The 18,330-nt window shown below is 40.0% G+C and overlaps 1 protein-coding gene across 1 annotated transcript in view; it reads left to right on the top strand.

Annotated features, from left to right (window-relative positions):
* Window positions 1–5,288: 5,288 nt before the first annotated feature.
* Window positions 5,289–18,330, top strand: part of AdamTS-A (ADAM metallopeptidase with thrombospondin type 1 motif A) — a 36,104-nt gene continuing 23,062 nt past the window's right edge. Inside the window, exon 1 of the mRNA XM_036817399.3 lies at window positions 5,289–6,543. Within this exon, the coding sequence (XP_036673294.3) occupies window positions 6,184–6,543 (360 nt within the window). The 5' untranslated portion in view covers window positions 5,289–6,183. The remainder of the gene's footprint in view (window positions 6,544–18,330) is intronic.

Here is an 18,330-nt window from a genome sequence, read left to right as displayed (position 1 = left end):
CCAACAACACCTTTCCAACATCTAACATCTTCTCGAGACGCACCGATCAGATTGGATTGTCACTGCAGCTGTGGTGCAGCCGGTGGTTCTGGTTCCGAGTGGTGCAACAGCTGGGCCAACGAGGTGGTGCTGCAATCCCAGCCGGATGAAGTGCTTACACCGAGAGAAATTATAGCCAGCTAAAAGTAAGCAGAAAAAAATGGTAAAGCTGGTAAATATCGAACTAAACTTTCTAAAAAAAGATACCTACTATAAATAAAAAATGTATTTTCATAAGAAAGATAAAAATTCTAATTCAAAATGGTATCTCTAAAAATACATTGTGATGGTATACTAACTCCTAAGATATATTTTAAATAAAAAAATATTATTCTGTAGCACTAGACGTCCCTTATTTTTAACCGATTTCGTATTATGACTAATGGGTTTCCAATAACATTCCTTAAATTCCTGATTCCTTGCTAATTTGTTTGGGTTATTTTAATCAATATTTTCTAAAATTATAATTTTACTCATAAATATTTGTTTGAAAATTCTCTTAAACGAGAAATACGATTAGAACCCTAAATTAATCATCGCGGATTAACCATTAAACAACACGCTATGCAGAAATTGATATGATGTTTCCGAATATGCTGACTTTCACCATAACTCCAAGAACTTACTCATGATTGTCGTACGATTTTTGACAGTATGATGTGTGGTGTGTTGTGGTGCGACATGTGCGATTCCCCGGAATAAGCGCCTTTGATAGCCGAAACAAATGCTTAGGCTTAGTCAGTCTGTCAGAAGGCAGAAGTAAAAACATCAGGCTATCAGAAATCGGACATCAGGCCATATGCCATATGCCAATTGCATTTGTCGAAAGCCATAAGCCATAAGCCACAAGTCGGTGCTGCAATCGGAGATAATGCTGACGCAGCGCAGAATCGACATAATTTCGGCTTGGGTTTTAGCATTTTTCGCTTCTAATACTTCAGAACACCGCCTGGAGGCATACTCATACTCATTCTCATCGTACCCATGCTCCGAGTATTCGCAATGCAGTATCTGCATTCAATTACGTTTTCGGAATCAATGAACAGACGAATTATTCAGAAAGAAACATAAATTTGGGGCCTTATATAAAACCGATTCATATCCATTGAATGGCCGGCCTGGTGTAAATGAAAAAATTTTCAATTGAAGTCTTTGGCAAGTGCATTGGCCACCCCGAATGGCATTGCATTACTGAAAGTCGAGCGCCGTGTGTTGAACTTTTTTGCGCAACTTCTGGATTTCTGGAGCGGTTCAGCGAACGATTAGGGCCGGGAATCATATGCAGATGTCTAATATCTTTCCCCGACTAACAGACAGTTCAAAGAGGAACCCGGACAGATCCCGGAAAATTGAATTATGTACTTGAATTGTAGCCCATTTTTATGATCTTGCCTTTCAGCGGGCACTCATCTTTTATGGCGATAGAGCGCTGCTCCTCATTGTACTTCTGCTACTTTTAAAATGTTTTTAATTTCAGCTCACTTCAAGTCTTTTCCACATGATATCCATAAATGTTTGCAAGCCTAGTGGATATGATTTGCATGCCCGTTGCTGCGAATTTCGCCATTCGGTCTCCATCTCAAGGAATATGAGTACACTGATCTAAATAGAGGATCTTAACTAGGAAATATGTTTTGAAATTCAATATATAGCTATTATTTCTCAATATTATTTTTATAATATTGCAACGAATGTTACTATTTTTTTTTACTATTTCAATATCGATCATATAATTTTTTATCACTAATTCTACTTATTTTTTTAAGACAGTATATAAAGTGGTCAAGGCTATCACAAAATTGGGAATAAAAATGTAAATAGTTTAAAAAGCATAAATTGTGCCTTGTTTTGGGTGGCTTGTTTCCCTCTGTGCACCTATATATAAACCACTATTGGTTTATATTTTGCGCGTTGCGTGGGCGTGGGCTAGTCTCAGGGTCAACGCACCTCCCAGCGATCCCCAACCCATCCCCATCTATCTATCTATAACCATCCCCGATGCCCATCTAGATCGCCATCGCCATCTGTGTGTGCTGCTGTCGTAGTGGCTGGTCTATGGATGCTGTAGTTGAATGGATGATATATGCCATACAGTTAAGTGAAATGTATCTATAAGATACATACGCCAACTATGGGAGTACAACAAATGCCTCTTACGCATGCCTCTCGATTTCGATTCCCATAGCGATTGCCATACCGATTCCCATTTCGATTCCTGTCGCTGATTGACAGCGCACGTAATTGAGTTTGATTTTTGCGAATTTCCAGAATTTAGACATCATCGTTGAGGGCATGGAATTGGGGGCTCTTTAAGATAGGTTTGTGTTTAGTTAGCCCAAATATTTGATTCGATTCGATTCGGTTTGATTGAGCAGCTGTCAGGGGAACTTAAAAACCTGAGCTCTCAATAATTCCAGAGGGATGGGAATGAGGCTTTCGCAAGCTTTCGATCATTCAATCAGGATCAATATTTATCAATCAATCAAGTGTGTGGGTGAGCAAAAGAAAAAAAAGAAAGAGACTGAATGGAACTATCCCAGAGATACAGAAACGCGCCGAAAATTGTGGACCATGTTCAACTCACGCACCCGGCACACTCACTTACAAACATAATACTTAGGAACATATACGTATATGCCGACATGGACCGACGCAATTGACTAAGAGGCCTGCGCGTGTTGGACGCACGGACGGATAAACAGACAGTCAGTCTGACATCGAACATCTGAAGACTTTGATACTGATCCGTAGTCTAGGGCCCTTCACAGCCTCTCGCTCACTTGGAGGCCGTCGTCTACCGATGGAAATTGCACATATGATATGATGCAGGGGGCGGGATCACCTGAAAAACCGGGGATCCCATCTGATGGAGCATCTCTGGGGCAATGGAATCGCTGCTATTTTTAATGCTAAACAAAAACTTTATGGCTGCGCGTGCTGCCCGACTGGCTAATGATCTAAATGCGTTAATTATTAAGATGATACAATGCGATGTGGATCTGGACAGATACAGATAGCACGGATACACATAGATGGATAGACAGATAGATACATTGTGGTCAGCATCAGTGGGTTCCGCCTTTCGATCTCCAGTGGCTCGATCATTAACATCTGAAAAACCAGCGGCGCCTTTTTGAACAGTGTTTCCTAATTTGGACAGCATGCTTCCAGTAGTATTAGCTAAGGATTTGTTAGACTCTGGTATTATTAAGTCTCCAGCCAGGAAGGTATTTATTTAGTGGCTCTGTAAACATTGGTTCGGTGTAATAAAAACGATCTTGTGGAACTCACTTCCCTCCAGACTTTTATGGCTGTTTTGTAAGATTTGTTGTTCTGGCTGCTGTTTTATGTTGGCTTTATTTCGGGTGCCGGCGGTTTGTTGTCGATTGCAAAACAAGCAGAACAATGCAATCGCTCTTCCCGGAATCTTTTGAGCTGTTTTTCATTAGCGCAACATCCATACATACATATTTCATATTTTAAAATATTTTTTGAAATTTCACCGACTGCTGATGCAGAGAGCCGCTGGAAGCCAGCGAAATGGATTTTTAATTTCCAACTATACTTTAATTTGGCAAACGAGCTCTCGTCTTCTAATTGATTAATTCTTATTGCTGCGTTTGATTAAAGAAAATATTTAGTATACAATAGGGTCAATTGCTACATATGGTAATTTGGCATACAAGACATTTATGTGGAAGAGTTCTCGGCGTTCGAATAATGGAGCGGATCGCAACTATTTTTATTCACTGACGCGATCACTAGATTGATCTTGACCCACATTGGCTGGGATCCAGCAGATGTCGCATGATCTTGGAATAAACGGCCCAAAATAATGTATCATATTTACTTCACAGTCAACTTCATACTGACAAATTGTTATAAATGGCCAGGATCATAAAAAGCAGCTTAAGATATTATTTGTTTAATACTTAATCCAAAAGTTTATTTTGGAAATGTAAATTTTGAATTAAAAAACAAAATTGACTCATTATGAATAATTGTCACAATTTAGACAGTGTCATAAAAATCAAAGTGCGTCAAAGTATGGAAGGTATTTCTAATGAGCAACTGATCTTCCATTTTGTAATCATCTATTCAACTTCCGTTCTTAGTGTAGAATTATATTGAACTGGAGTCATCTTCCGCCCTGGCCTTTTGTTATAATGACTTTTTATTCGGAAATCCAATGATGGAGTTGAGTAACATTTTGTAGGTAATGTTCCAGATTATATATTTTTTTCTATTAATACAAGACATACTAAATTTCATTGTTTAAAATCTATTAACTACACTAATGTTTTTATCTAATATTTCCATATTTAAAATTAATAAATATTTGTATTTTGTACTTACCAAGATTTCTTTATTAACTTACTTTTACGAAAGCCAAATATATTATTATTATTTTTAGTGATCGATATTTAATAAAAATCTCTATCGATCCAATTATAATGCCTTGTGAAATGTATAGTACCAATAAATTGTATGTATGTATGACCTTAAAAATATCATACAAAAAAGTCCGCCCTAATACAAACTTAAAGATTATATGTGCGAGGCATAAAAATAAAATTAAAAATAATCACAACATTAAAGCTTTACTATATATAATATGTTTTGCAGGATAAAAAAATGGTTTTGAGAAGAAAAGTAAACTTTCATCTATGTATGTTCTTTTAACCTTATGAGTAAAGATTTTGTAGATTTCGCAATCTGGACCGTTCGACCTTGCGGCCGGATGCGAAAATTGTTACTATGTCAAGATTAAGATCTTATCTCTTTGAATAAGAAGATAAGAGAATTGGGCACTCTAAGGGTTATAGAACCTAGCCGAGCACATAATCCACGCATGTGCTGGAGTATCGAGTAATACAGAGTTAGGAGAGCGCGCATTTAAGCTCAGCTCACCATAAGCTTTTCTCTCTTTGAGAGCGGGGTCCCTCTCTCGCTCTCGCTCTCTCTCTGCACCGGCTGTCTTCATTTAGGATCGTATGGTATGGGGGTATGTGTGGTTAAGAGAACAGCGATATGGGGCTCTACAGACGTCCTCCTGCGCCGGGCTTTATCACCCAAAAAACGATTCCCTTTGGGGGCTTAGAAGTCCCAGTTAGCTATCCCATATCCCTGCATATGAATATTCAATAGCGAGAGAGCAGCGATTCGCTTTTATGGCGAGTGAGCGGCGGCGGCGATCGCAGATTGCTTTTCAGTCCGCTATAGCCGTAAGTTGCCGCGCTACCAACTGCCGATCGTCGAGCATTCAGTCCGCAGCGTGAACTCAAGCGAGCCGAAACGAAACATCGCCAGATACAGATACATTTCGTCTGGCTATATAGCACTTGGTCAGTCGGCTCGTTCCCCACTTCGTTCTCTTTCGATTCGTTTGTTTTGCGCGCGCAGCCATTTGGCAATTGCTTGAATTAAATTTCTATTATAATATCATTCGATCCCCGAATCCGACTCCGACTTTTAGATCCTGACGCGCTAGTGGATCCCAAAATCTTGATATCCTGCAGCCATGTCGCGATAGTATGCCATCCCATCGACGCGATCTTGTTCTGGTGAACTCTGACATGTGGTGCTGCTGTTGCGCAGCTCTGGGACAACCTTCGCCACCGAAAAGCCAGCAAAACGAGCCACTGGTACTGCCGAAAAGAAAGCCAACCCAGAATGCCAAAGGTGACCTGATCTGACCAAGTTAATGGTGCAGCTCGAAAGTGAATGCAATCGCGATGTGTGTTTAAGTTTAAGCTCGAGCTTAACATTGGCCAGCCACGAAAATTCTGTGATTCGGCAAAAAGATTCATCATGATAGTAGTAAAGTAGTTTATCTTAGCTAATCGCCGTCATAAGCGTGAGTCTTTTTTAAAACCCACGAGCCGTAGTACGCTACTTTTTTCCCCCAACTTTTCGGCGGGTGCGGTGCCCACGGCAACGGAACGAGACTGTCGCATTTCAATTAACAAAATAAGCAAAAGAGCCAAAGAGCCGACACAAGTGTACGCATATACCTAGATATACATATATATAAAAGCCCCTTATAAACGCACAGTGGATTGTGGTGCGATTTCGCGGGAATTTTTGCACGTGCCACACGAGAGATTGGAATCGCTATATCGCTGGCTATCTGATCCGGTCATTATGTCCATGCCGGAAGCCGGTTCGCCCGAAACTGAAACCGCCGGCCAGGAGGCCGAGTGCCATTGTCTTCTGGCCGGGCAGGTGGACCAGCCGAAGTCTCCCGCCTCCTATGCCAGCACCACGCTGAGGTCCACCACTTCCGGTCACAGCATCCGGACGAACAGCACCACCATCTGTGAGTCCCCGGGGGCGGGATCCTCCACATCCTCCGAGGAGGAAGATGACCTTGAGTGCTATCTGCGGGGGACGGCGATCGATCTTGGGGATGCCGGCCTGCGTTACTCCTTCAAAGGATCACCTCCAGAGCTTTACTCGCCCCGAAAGGACTTCATATCAAAGGGACCGCTGCTGGACAAACAGGTAGGTCCCAACATATATTCTATATTCAAAGGCCTAGTCTTCCGCCTCTTATTTCGGGGCTATCGAATTTGAAGACCGGCATTTTCAAGCGCCTTTTGTTTTACGATTTTCCATTTATTTTTGTTTGTATTCCTCTCTTTTTTTGCTTTATCGAAATCGGCTGGGCCAGCGAAAACCAAATTCAAGTTAATTTATTGCATTGATTCCACATCGATGTGTCGAGTTCTTTCCTTTCTTTTATAATTTCGGTTGATTTGTCGATATTTTGGTGTGCTCGTCTCGTTTTTGTATGCCGCATTGTTTTATTTTTTACTGTGGCTCTCTTTTCGATTTTGATTAAATACCGATGGGACACAAAGAAAGCGACGACGCGGTGGCCATCGCATTTGAATTCACACGCTTCACTGAGCACCCGGCAACCGAAAACGGCAAAAGTGTATCTAGATGTGATTTGATTTTCGGCGACCTCACCGTTCGGCGGTTTGAAAGAGACTGCAGAATGCAACCGCAATGCCACTCACTTCAGAGCTTTTCGTTCCAGACCCCCAAAAGAGTGCATTCACGCATTCATCAAATAGTAATACAACATATATAATACTTAAAAAAAAAATAAAACTAATTCTACGACTATTTTACTGAGTCACTTGGTCTAGGCCCATCCATTTGCGTCAGTTAGGGACTGCTGATATTTTGGACGTGTGTTTCCGTCACTCCTTATCGCGATTGCTCTGCAGCAACACTTTTCGGGAAAGTTGAATCTGCATCTAGAGCACATGTCTCACCAGATAAGAAGTAAAAGTTATCTAAGAAGGTGGCAGTTGGATAAAAAGTAAATAAAAAATAAATAAATTTAAGACACTCCATATAAATACGGCTGGGGGAAAGACGCCCCTGTCTGGATGTTACTGTTATAATAGGGTACCAACTTATTTTTACCCATTAGTCTAAGTTGAACCCACCGCATTTACATGCAAATGCAGCACATTTTCAAGTTTGCATTAGGATACGGCCATTGCAAATACTCGACTTGGTTGGAAAGAGCCTATAATTAAGATTTACAGAGCTCAACAAGGTGTGAAAAGTAGTCGTTCGGGACGTGACAACAACAAATATGGAAACATGCCCGAAACATGGCCAAGTGACTTACAGGCCATTAGAATTTTATCAACGTCCGCCAGGCGGGCAGTGTAAAATTTGAAAAACAACACGAAGCCGGGACCCATGAATACATAATACATAATGTTGGGTGCGAATTAGGAAGTCTGTAAGCTATAACCGACCGTAACTGATAACAGGCCATGTGTAGCGTAACCCCCTCGGGATCAGGAATAGGACGGAATGGTATGGAATGGGTAGTTGGGCGTGCTAAAAGCTGTCTATATGCCTCTATATAAACATCTATTCCGTTTGCGCGGAAGCACATGAAATATTGTGACATATTCAGTTCGGTTCGAAGATCTCTGTGCACTGGCCGTTTCGAAAATAGTTTTTCTAATTTTTTATGTGGCGCCTAGTTTCGGAATACTTGCTGTAAGTAACGCTCCCATGTATTAGGGTGCGCTGTCAATTTGTATTTCGACTATGAAATTTGCACAATGTGTAGAATTTGAATATTTATTTTCTGGCTTTTTGTTATTGTTTTGTTTCGGTTTTTTTCTTTTGTTGTGCTTTTTTTTTTGATTTTTTGATTTTTTGAGTCGTACGTCGTCGCTTTGCGCGTGTTTCTCTGTCCCCGTGGCTTCTCGTTATTCATTTTGTCTTCAATTTATTTCGTCTACTTTAAATAAAAATGAAGAAAATTTGTAGCGTTCATTGACATTAAAAATGAGCAAAAATAATGCAGAGAAAAGAAGTCTGAAATTGAACATTTGTCAGTCGCCAACATGTTTTAGTGATCCCAAGCGAAAAACCACTCAAGATGTGGGTGCTGTCGAAATTCGGGCGAGCATTACCATTACCATCCACCCGAAACTGGATGGATGGATGACCCCCTCGAAGAAATACGTGTAATGATCGTCAAATATTCAGCTCAGCTCGCCTCCCTGTGATTAATGCTATATATATAACCATAACCGATTCTTATGCAAATGAGGAGGGCGTGGCCTTGCAGCCCTTTGGTTGGACGGGGTGACAAATAATTTGTCGGAATATTAATGCCGTCAGAGAACAAAAAAGCAACCAGATACAATAGCAAAAAGCCGCAAAATAATTTCAAGTAAAAAAGCCAAAAAACGACCAAATACTTTTAAGTGTGATGCCGGGGCGTGACTTTGGGGTGCTGTGCTTATGCTTTGGGTTGGTTATTTTGAATTTAATTTATATTTCTTTTGGCAAAAGATACATACGTGATCTGCATGCAAACACTTCTGCGAAGGTCCCCCCTCGGGAAACCACCCACGTTCCCAGCAATACCAAAGACCCAAGTGCTCATTTTCTAGCTTACGAAAACTGTCAAAATAATGAAAAAATGTTTATAAAAGTTTTAAGAACCATTTTATAAATGCAAGTCGAAGAGTGTGTACTCTATTTTGATACCTAAAATACCAATAAAACTTAAAATCTTTAGGCAAAAAACGTAAGATCATTTATTAGGTTATAAATAAAGCTATAAATAGTTTGTCTTATATTATGGGTAGTTATATTACTTGTTGTTTACCTTGCTAATTAGTTAGCATATCTATAGGCTATAAATAGGGTATAGGAAATCATCATCAAAGCATTCCGGACCTGACAAGTGATTGCTCATTTTAATTAATTCTTTTTTAATTTATCAGTCAAGATTAATGTTAAACATGTTCAATCTGGCTAGGAGTTGGTTTTGGAAACCGAATTCGGTGTTGGCCCAGCCGGGGTTTCTGTGTTAATAATTTAAATATGGATTTTAGCGGCCTTTTTCGGCGGGGTATTAGCATAATTGGGGGCCAGTGTCCATCCCCGGCAGCCAAGCTAATCCACTCAAGGCGAAAACACCTCTAATAATTACCTGTCCAATTTTTCTTCACATTCGAATGATTTTTCTATCGATTTTGTATCTTGTGTCTCTGCTCAGGTCGTGAATGAATTTTTTCAACAAATTATTTGGATATTTTTGGTTTCAGTTTTTGGGTAAATAAAAATTTGTTTAACCGACTCGTGGGCTTACATACATCAAAAGCCAGAACCGCCCATAGAGCACAAGCTGGTTTCAGTTTCATCTCGGCTTGATTGTCTTCTTGGCCATTTGAATGCTTTATTTGGTATTTAGTTTTAGCCCCATCCCTAGTAGGACGGGTCGGATAGACAAACCCGACTTACCTGACTGTGTCTAGGCCTATCTTAATGATTTTATATTTATTTGCTGCCATTTGTTGTGAGCCGTCTTATCGCGTTTGTGACCATTTCGAACCAGAGCGTGTAACATCACTTTACATAAATCCATTATATTTTATTTTTAACGACACTCTTTTAATTATTTCGCCCCGCTGGTGGCATCATCATCATCATCATAGTGATCCCATCTTCACGGTCAAGGCAAATGCTGGATCATCGCGGTATTATCGATACTGTCGCTTTGCATATAAATTTGGGACTCGGACGCGACTGAGACGTGGACGGACTCTTTGGGGCGGTGCGTCTTTATTCATATGTTAAACTCTTCTCTTCGGAATTCAGAAGTCAGAAGTGGTTTAGCTGGGCCGACGGGCTCGGCATTTATTTGAAAGCAATTTGGAAACCTTGGGGCATCATCACTTTATCATCGGAGGCGGATGGGTGCAGCATAAGCCGAGCGCAGTTCGCGATCTAAATACAAAAAGAAGGTTCCTTAATGGCATCGATTTTTTTCTCCACAGTTCGTTATTGTTTTATTATTGTTCCCGCGCTGGTTTTTTTATTAATATTTGAAGGAGGAGGAATTCGGATATTTGTTGTGGTTTATATGTGTCTGTTGGGCGCCTTTGTTTCGATTCCTCGGAATTAGAAGAGGCATTGCGGTTCTTGGTCTTCGATCTATGCGGGGTGTTATTCATAAATATATGTGTATACCTACCCTTTCATATGGGTGGCATGATTTATGGGGCAAGTGATGTCGTTTTGATGGCGCATCGCGTATACGCCCCGCGGTACCATGCAGTTCAGCAGAAACCCTATCCCAATCCCGTTCTTCTGGGAACCCCGAGCGATACCTGACATTTATAAATATAACCTATAATCGCATTATTGCCACACGCCCTCCCATTTGGTGAAATCGAATATTCGCCATCTCTGCCGCAGGGCATTTGCCTAACTGTTTCGACAACTGAGCGGCAACCTAAAACAAAACAGATCGTCATTTGCATAGAAAATCAATTCCAAGTCATTAATAAATCGACCTGTTTTATTTATTATTTATTTACATTTCGCTCGTCGCTTTAATCAAATATTTCCGCCTTTTAACATTGTATGATGATAGCAGCCAGGCTAATCCGCCAAGATATACACAAGATATAGAGTTTGTAAATAAACCATTGTAATACAGATTTTATCATCTTGCTGTCATGCTTTATAATTTGTGTAATATTTGGTTTATCAAATAGACTGCAGCTGATTCAGGGTTGAAGTTTGTTTTTCTTTTTATCTCACTACCTTCTTAATGCCTGAAACTACGAGCGTAACCCCTGTCCTATATAATAATCGTGATTTATGAGTTGACTGTCAATGTTAACATAGGTAATATAAGGGATTTTACACTTTAAAGCTGTTGAATTTTACACGCTTCCCGCCATTTATCATACATAAACCTAGACCACACACGTGCTATACAAAGTTTCCGAGCCCTATGAGAACATAGATCTAAACTCCAGTTCGATCAGCTGGCAGGTGATAGATAGGTGTTAATTTGCAGTGACAGAAGTGCACGTCACGGCAAATTTGGTGTTTACCCAAATGTTTAGCAATGAAAAGCACACATCTAGAACCATGTTGCTACTTCCTAAGGGGGAGCTTACAGGGCGTATGAGTACTGAGTAAAAACTATTTACAGAGAGTGTTTCTCAATAGAGTGGTACTTCCACTGAAAGTGTGTAGAACATCATCTTTTTTTTTAATACAACACTCTTACTTTCCATTTCATCACTGAATCTACAAGCTACTGAATCATAGGCGTGTTCTTTGATACATTTCCGCTTTGTATATACAACATTTATTATTATAGCTTTTATTGGTCCCGCATGACAAGACTCACAATAAAAAATCGTGTTTATTGCTAAATTATGTTATGACTGTTAGTTAGTGTGCGATTTTAGTTTCACGATATGCCTGAAAACATTTTGATATTGGAAGAATGATGTGATAAGTTGCTCCGCATTATCTCATTTTTTTTTCCTGTGTACTTAACCCCAGTATGTGTGAGTGCGATCGATGTGATCTGCAAACGATCTGCGAGGCATTGCTAATTAATGCTGGTAGCAACAAGTTCAGCTCCCTTATCTCATTTTTTTTTTGCCGGTAAGCTGCCGTTCCTGAGTTGCGGCACGTTAGCGTTTGCTCTATAGAGTACACAGCTTTTAGAGCTCAGCTGTTCGGCTAGACAAACACGCTTTTTGTTTCTTTTCATAACATTAAACACGAATTAACGAAACCCATGCTTTCTATTTTCGGCGCCTCTCACAAGCTGATAACAATATGGCTGGAAATTAATATTATTTCCCAACCCCTTGGGACTCATATTGGGGCTATTACTTAGGTTCCCGAGAAAAATTCTTGATTAATAGCTTGATTGGACCTCAGTTTTCAACATCCACACATTTAGCATGTACTGAGTGAACTTGGCCCGTTCTATTTATTATTTACGCAAGTGCACTTACCCATATGTTGAAGAGAATATATTTTTAACACGTCTGTGTGGTTTTCTTTTTTTTTTGTTTTTATATAAAATGCATATTTGAACGAAACATGAAATTCTATTTACGCAAATAGGAACATGAGCAGCGGGATGCTCGGATTCCTGCTGCCAAATAGCCTTTCGGCAATTAATACAGAGGCGTGTGTAAACGGAAATCAAATTTAGATTAAAATAAACTCCCATTCCCCTTCCCAGGCCAACTGCCTTATAACATGAATATCATGCACTGGCACAAACATTCGCTTCTATTTGCCAGGGGCAAAATTCAGCCTTAACCATAAAGATAGCGCGTCAAAGGTGCCAAAAAGGTAAAAATAAACCGAAAAGAAACCTAAGCACCCTTATTAATTTTAGCACTCCAGACAATTGCCACAAATTTTGGTAAAGCAGGCGTGTCAATTGCTGTACAATATAAACAAATTACTGTGTTCGGCAGCAACTTGAAGTGGCAGCAGGCGTGAATTTGTCAAAAAAAAATATGCCAAAGATGATGGTCAAAAAAACAGTGGCTATTAATTCGCACTTGCTTCCGCTAGGTGGCGGTGCCAATGGTGTGGGAACAAGCATTTAGTAAATACCTACATAATTACGATTGTATTTCGGCCAATACAAATGAAAATTACCCGCTCCCCGCCTGTTATTGTACAATTAGTAGTATTTATGCTCCCAAATGTGCGGCGACGGCTGTCGCTGTCTGTCATACAATAATTAAACGACCATTAGGCGTATTTACCGTACAGCTCCGAAAATTTGGGTCATTACCAAAGCAAGAAATCAGCCCAAAACAGAGCAAAGCCACACACGTGCTGGCCGTCGATCGGATGTGTTTATTATTATTATGATTATGATTATGTATGGCCTGTCTGCCCGATTTGGCCGTCCGCCTGCAGTTCCCAGCCAGCCGCACACCACCCACAGGCCAAACGCATCTTGTCTTCATAAACATTATGGAATTCATAATTTAACGCCTGTTGGCCGCCAAAAAAATTGGCAGCAATAATAATTATACAGTTAGAAGGCGAAAGTGATCGATGGTTATCCTCGGTACGTGTATGGGCAAGAAATAAAACAAGATAAATCTTAAAACTGCACTTAAAAATTTTATAACTTGAGTTATAGGATTGAATAAGACGTGGGTTACCTCTATGAGTTTGTGCTTAAATTCTCCAATATTCTACATCCAAATATTTCTTTTAATCGGGGGTCAACATTTTGACCCATTTTCATGTTCGATTTTTCCTTGTCTTCAAGGGTCTTCAGTATGGGAACCGAAAACTGTACTTCTAATTTTCATAACTTGGGTAATTTTACCCCGATTTAGACGTGGGATACCTCTATGAGTTTGTGTTTGAATTCTTTAATATTCTACATCAAAATATTCACTTTATACGACGGTCAACATTTTGACCCATTTTCATGTTCGATTTTCTCTTGATTCCAAGGGTCTTCAGTATTGGAACCCAAAACTGGACTTCCAAATTTCGTAACTTGGGTAATTTTATACCGATTTACATGTGGGATGCCTCTATGAATTTGTGTTTAAATTCTCTAATATTCTACATCAAAATATTTACTTTATACGAGGGTCAGCATTTTGACCCATTTTCATGTTCGATTTTCCCTTGTTTCCAAGGGTCTTCAGTACTGGAACCCAAAACTGGACTTCCAAATTTCGTAACTTGGGTAATTCTATCCCGATTTACAAGTGGGATGCCTCTATGAGTTTGTGTTTAAATTCTCTAATATTCTGCGTCAAAATATTTACTTTGTACGAGGGTCAACATTTTGACCCATTTTCATATTCGATTTTTCCTTGTTTCCAAGGATCTTCAGTAGTGGAACCCAAAACTGGACTTCCAAATTTCGTAACTTGGGTAATTCTATCCCGATTTAGACGTGGGATACCTCTATGAGTTTGTATTTGAATTCTCTAATATTCTACATCAAAATATTTACTTTCTGCGAGGGTCAACATTTCGACCCATTTTCATGTTTGATTTTTCCTTGTTTCCAAGGGTCTCAGTACTGGAACTCAAAACTGGACTTCCAAATTTCGTAACTTGGGTAATTCTATCCCGATTTAGACGTGGGATACCTCTATGAGTTTGTATTTGAATTCTCTAATATTCTACATCAAAATATTTACTTTCTGCGAGGGTCAACATTTCGACCCATTTTCATGTTCGATTTTCCCTTGTTTCCAAGGGTCTTCAGTACTGGAACCCAAAACTGGACTTCCAAATTTCGTAACTTGGGTAATTCTATCCCGATTTACAAGTGGGATGCCTCTATGAGTTTGTGTTTAAATTCTCTAATATTCTGCGTCAAAATATTTACTTTGTACGAGGGTCAACATTTTGACCCATTTTCATATTCGATTTTTCCTTGTTTCCAAGGATCTTCAGTACTGGAACCCAAATCTGGACTTCCAAATTTCATAACTTGGGTAATTTTATCCCGATTTAGACGTCAGTTGCCTCTACGAGTTTGTGTTTAAATTCTCTAATATTCTGCATCAAAATATTTACTTTGTACGGGGGTCAACATTTTAACCCATTTTCATGTTCGATTTTTCCTTGTTTCCAAGGGTCTCAGTACTGGAACTCAAAACTGGACTTCCAAATTTCGTAACTTGGGTAATTCTATCCCGATTTAGACGTGGGATACCTCTATGAGTTTGTATTTGAATTCTCTAATATTCTACATAAAAATATTTACTTTGTGCGAGGGTCAACATTTTGACCCATTTTCATGTTCGATTTTTCCTTGTTTCCAAGGGTCTTCAGTACTGGAACCCAAAACTGGACTTCCAAACTTCGTAACTTGGGTAATTTTATACCGATTTACATGTGGGATGGCTCTTTGAATTTGTGTTTAAATTCTGTAATATTCTACATCCAAATATTTCTTCTAAGCGGGGGTCCAAATTTTGACCCATTTTCATGTTCGATTTTTCCTTGTTGCCAAGGGTCTTCAGTACTGGAACCCAAAACTGGATTTCCAAATTTCGTTACTTGGGTAATTTTATCCCGATTTACATGTGGGATGCCTTTATGAGTTGGTGTTTAAATTCTCCAATATTCTACATCAAAATATTTCTTTTAAACGGATGTCATAATTTGTACCCATTTTCATGTTCAATTTTTCCTTAAATGCAAGAGTTTCAGTATTGGTACACAAAACTGCACTTATAATTTTCATAAATTTGGTAATTTTATTCCGATTTTGATGTGGGATACCTCTATGAATTTATGGTGAAATACTCCAAAAATGTAGATTACAATTTTCTTCTAAGTGCAGGTCACAATTTTAACTAATTTCCATGATCGATTTTTCCGTAAGGAATCCAATAAACCCCTACAAATATGCTATAAAAATCAGACAACATCTGCATATTGCAACTGAAAGGGCAATGCACCGTAGTCTTATATATTTATTCTTAAGTACCAGGTATATAAAATTCGAGCTAAGAGATTAAGCTTTTTCTTGTTTATGAATACTAAAGCGTGCGTGAACAATTCGAGGCGTGGGAACTTTGTGGCCGGGGTTCTCGATTAACAATTCGCGATCCGGCATCCGCAATTCTCAATGAACGTGGCCGCAAGCTGAGGTTGCTCTTTAGCGCCAAAAACCCGGGTCTCCAGCGGTGGTTGCGAGGTGGTTTGCCCGGCTTTTGGCCCCAGGGCACCTATCCATGTTTATGGGCTCACTGACAAACTGACAAACCGACAACTAAACTCAATTATGGCCTAATGAAATCGGCAATTGGCGAAAAAGAGACAGCGGCCCAGTTGGAATAATGAGAACTGCCAACGCCCCGCTGGAGAGGGCAGAAAAAGAATTAATTATTGTTAACCGTAACAGTTTTTGTTTGTAAACCTGCCAGGCATGTGTCAAGGAAATTGGGTCAGATTGGTCTGCTGGCCCAGGGCACCAGAAACAGAATCGCGAAAACCCGTTTGCGTCCGAGTGAAAAGACTGGCGGCTAAATGGATATAAGGTATATTTTTGGTATCCCCCGGTCTGGTCTAAAATATCCACCCACAAATGAACTCTTGTCCAATTTGTCATGCCGAGCGTGACAATCGAATCGATCGATGGCCAATGGCCATGCTAAGTAGATTGATGGCAGACCTATGCCAAATTGGATAAATTAGAATAAGAACGTGGTGGCTGGTAGCCGGTTAATGGAATTGGGGGTCATAAATACCTGCGGTTAATGAACGCCGTTAAATGGCGGAGACAATGCAAATCGGTAAACAAATGTCAGGCAGTTAGGCACATTTGTATGGATAGTACGACCCATTGATGTCGCAATCCCTGGCTTTGCAAATCGATCGATCGATTGAACGATACGATCGCTGGATCGCTGAATCGCTGGGGCCTCATAATCCGGTCTTCGAGCAGATGTGCGTTGTCAAGAGCTAAGCACATACTAAAGTGCTTATGTATATGGCTTGTGTGGCACACCTTCTGATTAAGAGTGGCCAACTATCGCATATATAGTTACTTCGTTACTTGTGAAACTACGGCACTGGCACTACCCACTAAGAAAACACTGTGTCTATGGCATGGATGTGACTAAGTTCGAGTATGTGGGTCTGTTTGCTCAACAAGAGCATGTGTACATTCACCGCTTTTCAAGTACATCAACCTCGAGTGGATCTCGTTAGGTTGGGTTACCAAATAGAATACACTTGAATAATTATTACCATTATAATTATTATTCATAAATATTAATTCGCGCGTCTATAAAAATGCCTTATTTGCTTTGGGTCACAGTTTCAACGAAACAAAGCCTTCGACTGCACTGGTTAGCCCACTTGCTAAGGCAAGCTACCAAATTGGTAGCGCAGACGAGACGAATCGATAGATTCCGATTCCGATTCAGTAAGATAAAAGCCGAAGTGGTTCCATTTGCCAAATTTGCATGAAGATCTTAAGCGGTCATCTCCTTTTCTGTGCTAAACAGCGTGCAATTAAAATTAAAGCAATAATTGCCTTGCCATTGTTGTGAGCTATCAAATTTGAATTTTGGTCGCATCCCCATAATAATACATTTTCGTGGAGTTTCGAAAAATCATTTCCTCATTTGTCGCCGAGGTCGAGATTACTGGGGCCTCTTTAAGGTCTGCTCCCGGAAGCCTTTAAGCACCCTGCCCTTTCCAGAGTGTTCTCAAATCGTTTTTTACGCCTCCCCCCAAAAAGTCGATGAGGCAAACCATCTGCTTCCCATAATTATTGGACTCTAGACTAGGCCAATAGCGTTTTGGTTCTTGTAAACATGTCAAAGTGAATACAAACTAATTGCCCGAGCACATCCGACAGCTGCGGGAATCTGTATTTAAATCTGTACGGTTGTGCCATATAGACATATATGTAATATCTATATTGGTCTATATCGGAGGCCAGCCAAGGCCATCCATCGAAGATGGGATGACCAAACTTTCTTGATTTGAATGTCAAGTGCGTTAGGCGCTGACTACTCGAACAGATGCTGCTAAAAAATTAGAGCGAATTTTCTGAGGACGGGCATTTATTTTGATGGCATCTAATTGTCAGAAATAAAAACGGTCTTTTAATGGAGTCCACAGATCTCGCGGCTATTGAATACCCAGAATTTTGGCTTGTCATGCGCGCTGTGAGATGATTCTTGTAACCCATACAAATAATAATAGCAATTTCAACACATTTTGATGAGAACTGTCAAAAAAATTAAGAAATTCCAGCAGTACAGTGGCCATCAGCACCATCGACGTTCCAATTCTTGTTGCCGGCCGCTCGCCTAGTTAATGAATATAATCTCTTTTGATGGATTGAACAGTCGCCCGAAAACCCAACCCAACCAGGCCCAAAACCTAAAAAGCCAGAAAAAACCAAAGCCCCAAGCCTCAAATGCGGCTTTCAATGGCCAACTGACAACTGCC

This window comes from Drosophila suzukii, chromosome 3 (assembly GCF_043229965.1).
Source record: "Drosophila suzukii chromosome 3, CBGP_Dsuzu_IsoJpt1.0, whole genome shotgun sequence".
In the NCBI taxonomy this organism is placed as follows: domain Eukaryota; kingdom Metazoa; phylum Arthropoda; class Insecta; order Diptera; family Drosophilidae; genus Drosophila; species Drosophila suzukii.
This window is presented reverse-complemented; position numbering and strand designations above follow the sequence as displayed.